At 48.7% G+C, this 13,447-nt stretch overlaps 1 protein-coding gene across 1 annotated transcript in view; it reads right to left on the minus strand.

Moving 5' to 3' along the window:
* Window positions 1-7,022: 7,022 nt before the first annotated feature.
* The window catches only part of CUEDC2 (CUE domain containing 2), an 89,414-nt gene continuing 82,989 nt past the window's right edge, over window positions 7,023-13,447 (minus strand). The window contains exon 9 of the mRNA XM_078643051.1: window positions 7,023-7,864. Coding sequence (XP_078499177.1) covers window positions 7,718-7,864 — 147 coding nt within the window. The 3' untranslated portion in view covers window positions 7,023-7,717. The remainder of the gene's footprint in view (window positions 7,865-13,447) is intronic.

The raw sequence follows: 13,447 nt of genomic DNA on the forward strand, positions 1-13,447 counted from the left end.
ACCCTAGCAATACCAACCCCGGTGGTGGGTCTGCGAACCAATCACACCAGAAAGTCCTGGAGGACAGAACGGCCAAAGAAGCCATCCCTCCGGACTTGGCTGTCCAGGCAGTAGTGTCTTGCAAACGTGTGCAGCGATGCCCACGTAGCTGCCTGACAGATGTCTTGTAAGGGCACTCCCCGGCCCAGGGCAGTTGTAGTCGCTGTGGCTCGGGTGGAATGAGCCTGCAATCCAACAGGGGGCTCCTTCTTAGCCAAGGAGTAACATGCCTGGATGCACAAGATGATCCACCGGGAGATGGTCCCCTTGTGCACCGCTTTCCCCTTCTTAGCGCCCACGTAACCAACAAAGAGTTGGTCATCCACCCGGAACTGGCGTGTGCGATCCAAATAGAATGAAAGCGCACGTTTTGGGTCCAGACGGTGGAGCCGCTCTTCCTCTTTAGAGGGATGCGGAGGCGGAAAGAAGGTTGGCAAGGTGATAGACTGCCCGATGTGGAAGGCTGTAACAACCTTGGGCAGGAAAGATGGCTTAGTACGCAACACAACCTTGTCCGGATGGACAGAAAGGAAAGGAGGAGTACAAGAAAGGGCCTGGAGCTCACTCACTCTCCTGGCAGAGGTGATGGCAACCAGGAAAGCAGTCTTCAGAGTAAGAAGGCGGAGAGGACAGTTGTGGAGTGGCTCAAAGGGAGCGCACATCAGAAATGTAAGAACAAGGTTCAAGTCCCACTGATGCATCACAAACAGAACAGGAGGGAACGTGTGTGTGATGCCCTTTAGGAATCTATTTACAATAGGGGACTTGAACAAAGAAGGTTGATCAGGCAGCCTCAGAAAGGCTGAATGGGCAGAAAGGTAGCCCTTGATAGTGCCCAGAGCAGAGCCCTGCTGGGCAAGAGAAAGAAGGAATTGAAGAACCTCAGAGAGAGGGACAGCAAGAGGATCCACAGCCTTTGCTGTGCACCATGCCACAAATCTGCTCCACCTGCAGGCGTATACCGACTTTGTGGAGGGACGCCTGGCTGCCAGAATGACATTACAGACTTCAGGTGGCAAGTCTAATGGCCTCAACTGTCGCCGCTCAATCTCCAAGCATGGAGGTGGAGACTGGACAGGTTCGGGTGGAGGACCGTCCCCTGCTGCTGCGACAGAAGGTCCTCCTGAAGAGGCAGACGAACCGGGGGATCGACTGACATACTGAGTAGCTCTGGATACCAGTACCTTCGTGCCCAGTCCGGAGCCACAAGGATGACTTGGGCCCGGTCGCGCTTGATCTTCTTCAGCACTCTGGGCAGAAGTGGTATAGATGGAAAGGCGTACAATAGACCGCAACTCCACTCGCGTCGAAAAGCGTCTCCGAGCGAGTGCCGCCTTGGAAATTCCAATGCGCAGAACTGATGACATTACGCGTTCTCTTCGGTGGCGAATAGATCTAACCAAGGCTCTCCCCATTGCTGAAAGAGGCCTTGCGCCACGTCAGAGTTCAGACGCCATTCTTGATCCATCATGCACCGACGGCTGAGCTCGTCCGCCCTGGCGTTCATAGAACCTGCCAGGTGTTGAGCCACCAGGGTCACGCCCTGGCGTTCCAGCCATTGCCAGAGGCGCAGAGCCTCCTGGCAAAGGGTCCACGACCCCACCCCGCCCTGTTTGTTGCAGTACCACATGGCGGTGGTGTTGTCTGTGAACACCTGCACTACACTCCCCCGGACAAAGGGGAGGAATGCCTTCAGTGCTAGACGAATCGCCCGTAACTCCAACAGGTTGATGTGGAGCCGGGCCTCCGCCGGAGACAGAGGCCTCTGATTTCCGCCTCTCCCATGTGGCCTCCCCAGCCCTGGAGAGACGCGTCCGTCACAAGTACGTGCTGCGGTTGGGGAAGGGAGAGGGATCTGCCGCTGACCCAATCGCGGTCCGTGAGCAAACACTGCAGCTGTCTCGCAGTGCCCTCCGAGATCAGGACGTGGTCGGACAGGTTGCCCTTATGCTGGGCCCACTGAAACTTCAGGTCCCACTGCAGAGCCCGCATCCGCCACCTGTCGTGATGCACCAGTAGGATGCAGGAGGCCATCAGCCCCAGAAGCCGCAGCGTCAACCTGACCGAGACCCGGGATAACGGCTGAAAGATGGGAATCAGAGCCTGAATATCCCGGACCCGCTGTTCGGGTGGATAAACCCGAAACCGCGCCGAGTCGAGAACCGCTCCGATGAAAAGGAGCTTCTGAGAGGGGCACAGGTGTGACTTTGGCACATTGATGGAGAACCCCAGCTGGTGCAGGAGATCTGCCGTAGTCTGGAGGTGGCTGACGACTGTCTGGGGCGAGCCCGTCTTCAACAACCAGTCGTCGAGGTAGGGGAAGACTGAAACCCCTAACCTGTGCAGATGAGCTGCGAGCACCGCCATCACCTTTGTGAACACCGGTGGGGCGCTGGTAAGGCCGAAGGGGAGCACGGTATACTGAAAGTGCTCGTGGCCAACCGTGAACCGCAGGTAGCGCCGGTGGGCCGGCAGGACGGGGATGTGGAAATAAGCGTCCTGCAAGTCCAACGCTACCATCCAGTCTCCTGGGTCCAGGGCAGCTAAGAATTTAGCCAGTGCCAGCATTTTGAACTTCTCCTTCCGGAGGAAGCCGTTGACATTCCTTAGGTCCAAGATAGGGCATAGGCCCCCTTTGCCCTTCTTGGGTACCAGAAAGTAGTGGGAGTAGCAACCACACCCTACTTCTGGCCCAGGAACGCGTTCGATGGCCCCCTTGGCCAAGAGGGCCGTAACTTCCTCCTGCAGAAGTCGCAAATGATCCCACGATACACGGTGGTTTTGCGGTGGCATGGCTGGAGGAGTCGCCTCGAAGGGGAGGGAGTAGCCCCTTCGGACGATCTGCAGTACCCACCTGTCTGACGTGACAGTGCACCAGTGGAGGAGGTGATGGCAAACCCTGCCCCCCACTGGCATCACAAGGGCCTGAAAGCAAGGACTAGGAGGGTTTTGAGGCGGATGCTGCGGGGGAAGGTGTGGACTGACCTCGCCGTTGTCCCCGACCGCCGGGACGGCGGTTTCCACGGCCGCCACCGCATTGGGTATTACCCTGCGGAGCGTGGCTGGCAGCATGTGTGGGTACAGCCCTTCCGTGGCCACGAAAGGAATGAAAGGCAGCCGATTGCTGGCGCGGGGCCGAGAGGCCCAAGGACTTGGCCGTAGCCCTGGAGTCCTTAAAGCGCTCAAGCGCATGGTCTGCCTTGTCGCCAAAGAGGCGACGGCCATCAAACAGCATGTCCATTAGTGTGTTTTGGACATCGGCCGAAAAGTTGGCGGACCTCAACCAGGCGTGGCGTCTGACCGCCACCGTCGTTGCCATTGCTCTACCTAGTGAGTCGGTGGTATCCAGCCCAGCCCGGATACAATATTTGGCTGCATCCCGGCCCTCCACAAGGGCTTGGCCGAGTTTGACCCGTACCTCCAACGGACACTCTGGCAGCACATCCGCAACCGTATCCCACAGAGAGTGGGTGTAGCGGCCCAAGAGGCATGCGGTGTTGGAAGACCGCAGTCCCAGACTAAGGGACGAGAAGAACTTTTTACCGTACTGCTCGTACCTCTTGGATTCCCGGTCCGGCGGAGCCGACGGGAATGCGGTCTGAGAATTGGAGGCCTGGTGACCAGGCTCTCGGGGGTGGGGTGGGTGGACAGGAAACATGGGTCGCCCGGGGCCGGGCGGTGGCGTCTGGCCACGTTCCTATCTACGGGCGAACCCGTAGCGGGCTTGGACCAAGTGCCCAAAAGAACGTCGGTTAAGACCTCGTTAAACGGCAGCAGAGGCTCGGCTGAGCATGACTGCGGCTTAAGGACCTCGGTGAGGAGGTTAGTCCTCACGGCCGTGACGGGGAGCTCAAGGCCCAAGGCCTTGGCTGCCCTCATCAACACCACACTATAGGTTGCCCCCTCCTCCGTAGCCACGGTAGGAGGCGAGACAAAGCCAGTGTCAGGCGAAGTGTCTATACCACTGGCCTCTCCAAGTTCACCTGCCCAGTCCTCTTGAGACTGGCATTCACGTGCCAGAGGGTCCTCAGACCCCTCCCAATCCTCCTCATCACCCATCTCCTGGTACTCAGGGTTAGCAAAGGATGGGGCCGGTTCATGGAAAGTAAACTCTCCGAACTGCGTCTGAAGCGGCGCCGGAACCGGGTCGAGGGATGTGTCGGGGACGGCGCCGCCAGAGGACGGCGCCGGTTGTGACACCTAAGGGGTCGGCGCCGGAGGTCGTTAAATCCACTGGCGACGACCCGGAACCGGATCCAGCGGGGCCCTGCGGCGCCTGGCCCGAAGGCACCGGCGGCTTCGGAGCCAAAGCACCCGACGGCGTCGGGGCCGGAGCCCCCGACCCGCTAGGACCCCCAAACGGGACCGCTGGGCCCGAAGGCGCCGCGGAGCCCGTTGGAGGAGAGAGGGACGGACCGCTCGATCTCCTCCGGCGCCGCGTTTGGCCCAGGGACCTAAGGGTATGAAGCCGGACGCCAGACGGAGCCGCGTGGGAGGTGCCACCTGAATGCCCCCCCCTCCAGCCGCGCCGCGCGAGCGTCGGGGGGGGGGGGGGAAGAGTCGGAAGTGCGATGACGTCTCTTCGACTTCTTGTGCTTACCTGACGACTTCGACCCTGAGGAGTGATGTCGACTCCCGGAGCTATGATGGCTCCGGTCCCTCGACCTCCGTCCGGACCGGGACCTCTCTTGGCGCGGGGCCGACTGCCGGAGTTCGAGCCGCTTACGGGACCGCTCCCGTCTAGCCTTCGAAGTCAGGGCCCGGCAGTCGGAACAGGTCTTGTTGTCGTGGTCGACGTCGAGACAGTGGAGACACCGACGGTGAGGGTCCGTGACCGACATCAGCCGGTCACAATCCTCACAGGGCTTAAAACCAGGCATCCCTACCGGCACCGTTTCGGAGTCGAAGACTCGAAAAAGGATGATCAAAAAGATCAAAAAGATTTAGTCAAAAAGTGACTACGGTACCACTTTTTCCGGATCTGCGCCTCCGGCACGGAAAAAAGAAGAACTGACGTCAGTACGCGGAGGCGGCGTCTAAGTACTCCGACGACGTCATCACGGCGCCGACGACGGACGCGGAGCCGAGACGATGCCTACCAACGCGCAAGGGTACTGCTACACAAAAAAATTCCGGATCCAGTCTGACGCCTGGGGATATTCTAAGGTAAGGAATCTAACACTAACGTGTCTCTTTCAGATATCCTTTTTTAGCGATATTCCAGATGGACAGTCCAAATATCTCCTGATCGAAGATAATGAAGTGGATGAAGTCACAGATGCAAGATAGACATGAATAGAGTAAAATAATCTACTGGCAAAGTGGAGATGCCTAAGACTATATCTCTTGCAAGAATGTCTACCTGTAGGTAATTTATGTGACCTATGTTTACGAGGAGCACAAACCTTGCTGGCACAAACCACTGGGTCCGTGTGAGCTGGAGGATCATCAGGGTACTCTGCGTAGGAGAAGTTCTGGAAGAACAGGCTTCAGGATGGAGCATGAACCACTACCTATGGAGAAGAAGTCTGCAGGGTGGTGGTGCTACTCCTCACTGGATGAGTTGAAGAGTACCTCAAAGCGTTGAATCTTCACAGATGAGGCGTATCACTGAGCACAATCATTGTATACACTTCAGGAATTGTAGAGTACACCCTGATATATTCAGAGACAGAGGGCAGAGTCTGTCTTCTGGAATTGACTTTCCTTAACTACGAACAAGATAGACTAGAGGATTCAGGATCATGTGCTTCACCATCGACTGTGTATCGCTAGGATCCCTCACTGTCATGTACCTTGACTGTGTACATAGAGCTCTACCTGTCCTTGAGTTATGTTCTCAAAGTCCCCTCGAGCAACAAGGATTCTCATGCCTTGATCGCTTTCTTGATCTCCCTCAGTGGAGGTAGGAGCCCCTCAAAGCTCACTGGACCTTCCACACAGCGATTTCTGGATACGTCAGAGATTCTCTTTGCCCGGAAGTCTGATATCTCAGTATGTCCGAGTTCTTATTGACATTTTCTGGCAGAATTCACACTCAGAAGATGAAGTCTGGAAGGTAAACGATACACAGATGGTGTGGGCCTGTTTCAGCTTTTAATTTGCCACACGACTGTCACTTCTCATAGAGAGAGCATTCTGAGGTAAAAAACACTTTAACACTTTCTGATGAGAGCGGTTAAAGGATTTTTCCTAGGACAAAAGCCAAAACAGCAGAGCTCTGTCCTCTAAAAGGAGGAGGAAGAAAGAACTGAAGCAACTGAGAGCATGTGGACATGCTGATGGAGCGTAGGTTCTCTCCATGCTGCAGTTTAGCTACATATTTTATTGAATGTTTTATATAGTGCGAATATGACCCAAGGGTATCAGACCGCTTAACAAGTGCATAATGGTAAAGAAAAAACTAAGTTACGACAAAAGGCGATAAACAATACAAATCATGGGGTACAGTAAAAGAAGTAAAACCGGGTCAATGCAGAGTACTTGAGTTAGACAATGTTACTTTGATGGCGTTATAAGAAAAATATTGTCTTGCTTTTCTCTTTGTTTCCTTTAGAATACTTGTAAGAAGTTTTTTTTGTCACCATAAACATTTAGTTACTTTTTTTATTTAAAGTTAGTTTTTTTTTTTTACAAAACAAAACGTTCAGATATTGCCCATAGTATTCTGAACTAGGCAGTTAAAAAAAACTTCTAGAAAAAAACATTTGATGGATATCTGTAAAGTGTGCTGCGGGACGGTTCAGTGCTTACAATTTCATTGGAGAGCCCCTGAACCAGAAACCATGATTCAGAAACCATTTTGGCTTCAAGTTCACATGTTTCAGTGTCGTAAACCGGAACATGAAATAGCAAAATCCTATTAGTCAGAGTTTGGAAAAAGTGCCCAGCGCAACAGTATTAGGACGATACAATAATAAAGTTTGGATGCATGTCACCTGATAACTCGGAAGCATTGCCAAAAAGCACGAGAACACACCAAGTTTCTTGAAAAACTGCATTATATTGACTTATTAAAAGCACGTAAATAAAACAGCCAATAAGGCAACTGATTAAATAATACATTTACTTATTAGAGAGTTATTTACCATGGCCTACCCAATTCAAACAATTCTTCACATCATAAGCAGAAACCTCAAAAATATGGTAAGATGTTCAAAAGAGCATTAAATTGATGGTCACTTCACGTGTGGAATTTAAAAATCCAGATTCCTCATTAGATACTCCTTCAACATTGAAGGGGTACTCCTTATGGAAATCTTTTCCTTGTTCTAAGCACAACCTGAGAAATACTTTCGTCTATTGTTATCCATGCATACATGCACAATCCAAATTGTTTTCAAACAACCTAAGATTATACATTTTAAATAAACAGTATACCATGCACGTTTCTACCAGGAATCAACTGAGTACAATGCTCAAGGGAACACTGAATTTATATTTCTTGCATCATCACAGGTGGTTAGGTTCATGCTCCAGTCCTTGAAATAAGCCCAAAAACAAAATAAATCCACATAAACCTGTCGACCACTATGAACGTCCAAGTATTAGCTCCGGCACGTGCAACAAGGATACTTCAAGCTTAGTTTTTTCACACTAAAGCCACCTAGCCAAATAACATTCCAGGAAAGACAGGAGGGTTTAGGTAACGTAGTTTTTCTTAGGCTCATAAGTTGGGTCAGTGGAATCTGTATTTTCTGGCTGGCTTCAAGCTCACATAGGTTTTTTTCATATCATCACTCTCTGGTTTCTTCATGTCTTTGTATCTTTCGCCTTTTGTGCTCACCACTTGATTATCAATGTAGCGGATCATCTTCTTAGGTGCCTGAAAATAATGAACAGTGGTGATGATTGGAAGGAACTTGGGTAATTTATACTCTACACACACTATTGCTATACGCAATAACTAATCAAAATACTTTTTCCTACAGTTCCTACAACCTAAAAATTAGTTCATGTTTGCCATCAAAACCCAACATGCTTCAATTGCTTTCTAAGGAACATACTGTGTAGTAAAATATTGAACATGAAAGTAAAATCTAGTGTCCAGCGTCTGTGGATTCTTGAGAGACAGACGAATCAGATGTTAAAGAGATTAACATGGCAAAGATGGTGGATAGGTTAAAAAAAAACTGGATACTGAAAGACTGACAGCATGCATATTAATAGTAAGTCAAAGCAAAAGGATTGGCACTGTCGGGTTCAGATTCCAACAGCAGATCATACCTTTGGTAATTAGTGTCTAAGGTCCGAAAGGGTGCCATTCAGAAAGAAATCGTGAATCTTTCAGAAATATATTCTTGGACCAGAATAAAACAAATTAATTTCAGCATTTCAGGTAAATTTTTCTTTAAGAATTTTGTAATCATGTTGGCGGCTCGCCACACCAAAAGGTTTTTCATCCTGACTAACTGCTATAGGAAGCAATGAAGATAGGCCACCTAAATAGGCACACTTTCCTCTCAGGCTCTTAAAAACACCACAACACATTTTTAACAGAATCCTTTGCTCCACTGGATGCCAGTAAAGAGTTTTTGAAGAAGGCAGGTGGCATTTGAGAGTTTAAATATTCATCTGGCTGCTTCATTTTGAATTACTTGTAATGTGTGAAGAATAGTGTCCGGCAGACCCAAATAAACTGGGGTAGCAAAGTTAAGTCTTGAAATAATGTCCGCTATTACTATCACTATCCAGGCTTCCTTTGTTAGAAGCGATGCAACTTTCCTCCGTATTTTCAATAAGAATGTAAATTTGGATACCACTGATCCAATTGGTAGATTCATAGTTAAACGGCTGTCGATGAGGATACCCAAACTTTTAGCTGATGTTGGTTTGGGCACTATGCCCTTTTCAGTGGGACAGTAAGATTGATTCCATAAGTTCGTACCGTTATTCAATATGGACAGTCTCCGCCTTGTCTTTATTTAATTTTATTTGATGGGCGCTCATCTAATCAGAAATAAATCGCATAATTTTTAAATCAACTTGCGACGCAGAAGTTCAGTCAAACAAAGAAAAACAGCTAGGAATCATCAACGCAGTTATATATTCTACAGTCTCTGAAAACTAATTTATGAATGAAAGGTTTTGCAAATATATTGAATAAATCTAGTGATAAAGAACGAGAAACCCCGTGGTGGCAAATAGATCCAACAAGGGCTTTCCCTTTTCCTCCCGAAACCCTGCAGAAATGCATCTGCCACCACTATGAGCTGTGGGTGAAAGAAGGAAAGTGGTCTGCCGTAGGTCAGATGACCACTGCACATTTAAAGCCTCCTCCTGCAAGATCAGTATGATGTGTGACCTCCAAAACATTGTGATCATAGGCTATTCATGAGGAAACACCACCCTAACCAGTACTGCCCCAAATGAATGAAATCCTCTGAGAGAGCCAGTGCGACTTCAGCTCCTAGATGGAAAATTCCAACGGTGTCTAGTGGCTGGCCATTATTTGGAGGTGGGCCATGATGGACTGTGGCGGGGCACCTTCAGCAGCCAGTCGCTGAGATGTGAGAGTACATGTAGTTTCACCTTTGAAAATGGTCAGTGACCACTAAATTACTTTCGTGACCACCCAAGCATCTGAAGCAAGGTTGATGGGGAGCACAGCACACAAAGTCTTCTTGGCCCAACTTGAATGTCAGGCAACATATGTGGGTCTACCAGACTGGTAAATGAAAATTCACATCCTGGAATTCCATGGACTTCAGCTAAGTCTTCTGGGCCCAGAGAAGACCAAATCTGAGCCAACATGAACATATTGAATTTGTCCTTACGTAGGAAGGCATTCATCAGTCCAAGGCACAGAAAGGGCCTGCACCCCCACCCCCATCCTTTTTCAGGATGAGTAAATAGTTGGGGAAATATTCCTCACCTTTCTCAGAGTTCCCCACCAGCTCGCTGACCCCATTTCAGAGCAAAATAAGTACCTTCTGCAGGGGGATTTGCAAATATGTACATGAAATTAGTTCACGTAGGAGATGAATGGGTGGGAGTGATGAGAGAGTGAGAGTGTGTGAGAGAGTGTGTGAGAGAGTGTGTGAGAGAGTGTGTGAGAAAGAGTGTGAGAGAGAGTGTGTGAGAGAGAGTGTGAGAGAGAGTGTGAGCGAGAGTGTGTGAGGGAGTGTGTGAGGGAGTGTGTGAGGGAGTGTGTGAGGGAGTGTGTGAGGGAGTGTGTGAGGGAGTGTGTGAGGGAGTGTGTGAGGGAGTGTGTGAGGGAGTGTGTGAGGGAGTGTGTGAGGGAGTGTGTGAGGGAGTGTGTGAGGGAGTGTGTGAGGGAGTGTGTGAGGGAGTGTGTGAGGGAGTGTGTGAGAGAGTGTGTGAGAGAGTGTGTGAGAGAGTGTGTGAGAGAGTGTGTGAGAGAGTGTGTGTGTGAGAGAGTGTGAGCGAGAGTGTGAGAGAGTGTGTGAGAGAGTGTGTGAGAGAGTGTGTGAGAGAGTGTAAATTGATACTTGTATAGCGCACTACTCACCCGCAAGGGTCTCAAGGCGCTTGTACGAATACCGCTGTCGAACCCATCCTGGCTTTCCCTGTGAGGTATTCACTCTGGGCACCCCCAAGGTGGAGCCAAGGCATCCTTAGCGTTGTGGGGGCCGTTGTGGAGATAAAGCAAGCTATTGCCCAGAGTTGCAGAGTGGGACTCCATGATTGAAATAGGCACAGAGGCGAGAATTATCAGGTCCGTGGAATTTTTGAGCCCAGGACCCACCGAGGCGGGGAATTGAACCCTGGTCCCGGGCTAGACCTCTGCATCAGGGTCTGCCGCTCTAACCATTGAGCCACACTTCTCTCTCCAGTATGAGAGTGTGAGAGAGTGAGGAGTGAGAGAGTGAGCGAGAGAGAGAGAGAGAATGAGAATGAATGTTTAGGCTTAGCCCAGCTTACGTATCTATAAGACACATTTGCTGGTGTCAGCAGTCAAATGGATTGTGCTGCAGCTCAGTTGCCTTTGAACCTTTTTAAAATGGAGTCTGCTTTTCCCCCAAATAGTCTGTACACATCAAATGCCATGTCCATTAAGGGTGCCTCTAAACATCCAGATGTCCAGTAGAACTCCTCAATGCAGGTCTCAACACCATCCTGGTATCAACTGCCATGCCAATGCAATTTGTAGCATCCTGGCTAGCACAAATAAACTTTGCTGCACCATATCTGTCATGTATTGTTTGTGCCAAAGAGGTTCTAAAATTTTCTGGGGCTGCCGGCAAGATCTTGCAGACCACCTCTCAGAAAACATGCTTGTAACTGCGTAGCAAGCATACAGTGTTTAAGAAAAATATGCTGAGGGAAACATTCTCTTGCCAAATGAACCAATCCGCTTGAAACCCTGGTTCGGGAAATTGGTCCGAAAAGAGTTTGGGCTAACCGTGCTAGTAGACGTCTGCAGTCTCTCGGGTGTGTTAAGTAAAAAAAAAAAAATGGGTCACCAGGCACAGGGCTATGTCGATGGGTTACTGGTTTGCTCACTGGAGGGCAGGAATGGAGTGGTACCATGAAGACATTAACATGTTAATAAAGGTTTCATTAAAGACAACAATGGCTCTGGGGTCATAGGCCCTGGCTAAAGAATCTCTGAGAGGACATTTGACTTTGTTTCCTCCATTGGTGGTCCATGTGGTGAGTCAGGTTTAGTTTCAGGAGATTTGTCCAACCTACTGCCCTTAGATACAATGCATCACCAGTATAATAAGGATATAGCAGAGCATCTCTCCTTTTCAACATCAGTATCTTGAGGAATCCTACCTAGATCTTGCACAGGGTCAGAGCCAGAAAGTGAATGGAGCCTCTATTAAGTATCAGGTTGAAATCAGGCTGAAAAGTGGAATATCAACGGAGCAACTTAATGACTGGCCCACTAATTGGAGCAAGAGCTAATCGAATGGTTCGACTGCAATTTTCTATTTTGCGTTTGGCGATTTAGAACTTTGCCTCCTTGTACCGAATCTCTTCAGAGGGAGGGAAACATGTGGAGGGGGGGTTGAGGGGTGTGGAAGCATGCACTCGTACGACTTAAGAGTTATAACTGGAGCCCAGGCACTAAAATTACACCTTGTGTGACATCTGCTTCTTGTAGTCATGGCTCAGCATGAAGCATATAGCTTTTTGGCAGGAGATCAGTTCATTATCACATTGAATAAATGTTGAGGGTTTTTCAGAAGGCAGACCAAGATATGGAGCGGCACTTCGGCTCTGCGTTGAAAGGTGTGGAAGGAAAGGAACTGATGTCCGTGCGGGCTGGGGTGGAGTTTAACACGTGGCTCCACTTCAATACTTTCGATTCTGTGCAGCGCAACAAGGCATGATTTGTCAACGCTCTGGAGCACTGTGTTGAAGTTTTCCAGATCCAGTCTGGCATATGGGAAAAAGTCAAAAGGTGAGGGATCTGCAGTTAAGAGGTATCCTTTAGAATCTACGTTACTGAAGCATTGGCAGTACGAAAGATTAAAAAGGGGAAGGGAAACTAAAATACTGTAATAAGAAACTGCTCGTTGAAATTTGGTTGTAGTTGGGTGAGCTTATAGAAATAACTATGCCTTAGCAGCAAGATTGGAGGAGAAAGAGGTAGATTTGAGGTCTATGTACACATTGCTCCATAGCACATCTTTTCCCTTCGTCAGCACTGTTAAACAGTGTATATTCCATTCTTTTTTTAAAAGAGAAAAATATAAATAATTATTGATTACAGATTAGCCGTATCTGTGGACAGTTAATCTACCATCCCTATTTCTTGGCTACTTGCAAATATGCTCCATCACATACTCTGCTTCGGTACATCTTAGCTGAATAATTTGCTTGTATAGTCTTTTTCATTTTTGGTATGACTGTCACGGCTAGGAGAAGGGCCAAACTTAGATGCTTTTCTGAAGGCCAAATCTAAAAAATGAAGACCTTATTTAAATGAATGCCATTCCCGAATCTAAAAAAGATAGCTTTACAATTTATTAACCATGTTATAACAAGAACAGCTATATAATTAAAAATTCATTGTACAATATAAAAGACAAGTTAAAAACATTTATTTAAACAACATAAGTAGACATGTGGGACAAAAACACAGCAAGGAAGATTGATTTTAAGTCAGGGAGCACCACGGTACTAGGACCTATAGATAGGTAAATTGTATGCACAAAGCTTTAGGCAGAAACAAAGCCTAGCTAGATAATCAAAAGCTATTGTTTGCATATGTCATATATCCGTGGTGTTTTCCCAAAGTTAAAGCATCAACGCGTTTCGGTGGGTCCAATGGGGATAGCTGCCCACCTTCATCAGGACAAAAAAAATCTTCTTACTTTCTATAGCAAAATCTCATATGTTAGTGAATACTCGCTTAGTTAAAAACGGTTTCGTGTACCAATGGTGACCGGCCGTCACTCACGGCCGAAACTTAAGTGATATTCAAGGCTAGTGC

This window comes from Lissotriton helveticus, chromosome 5_1 (genome assembly GCF_964261635.1).
Source record: "Lissotriton helveticus chromosome 5_1, aLisHel1.1, whole genome shotgun sequence".
In the NCBI taxonomy this organism is placed as follows: Eukaryota; Metazoa; Chordata; class Amphibia; order Caudata; family Salamandridae; genus Lissotriton; species Lissotriton helveticus.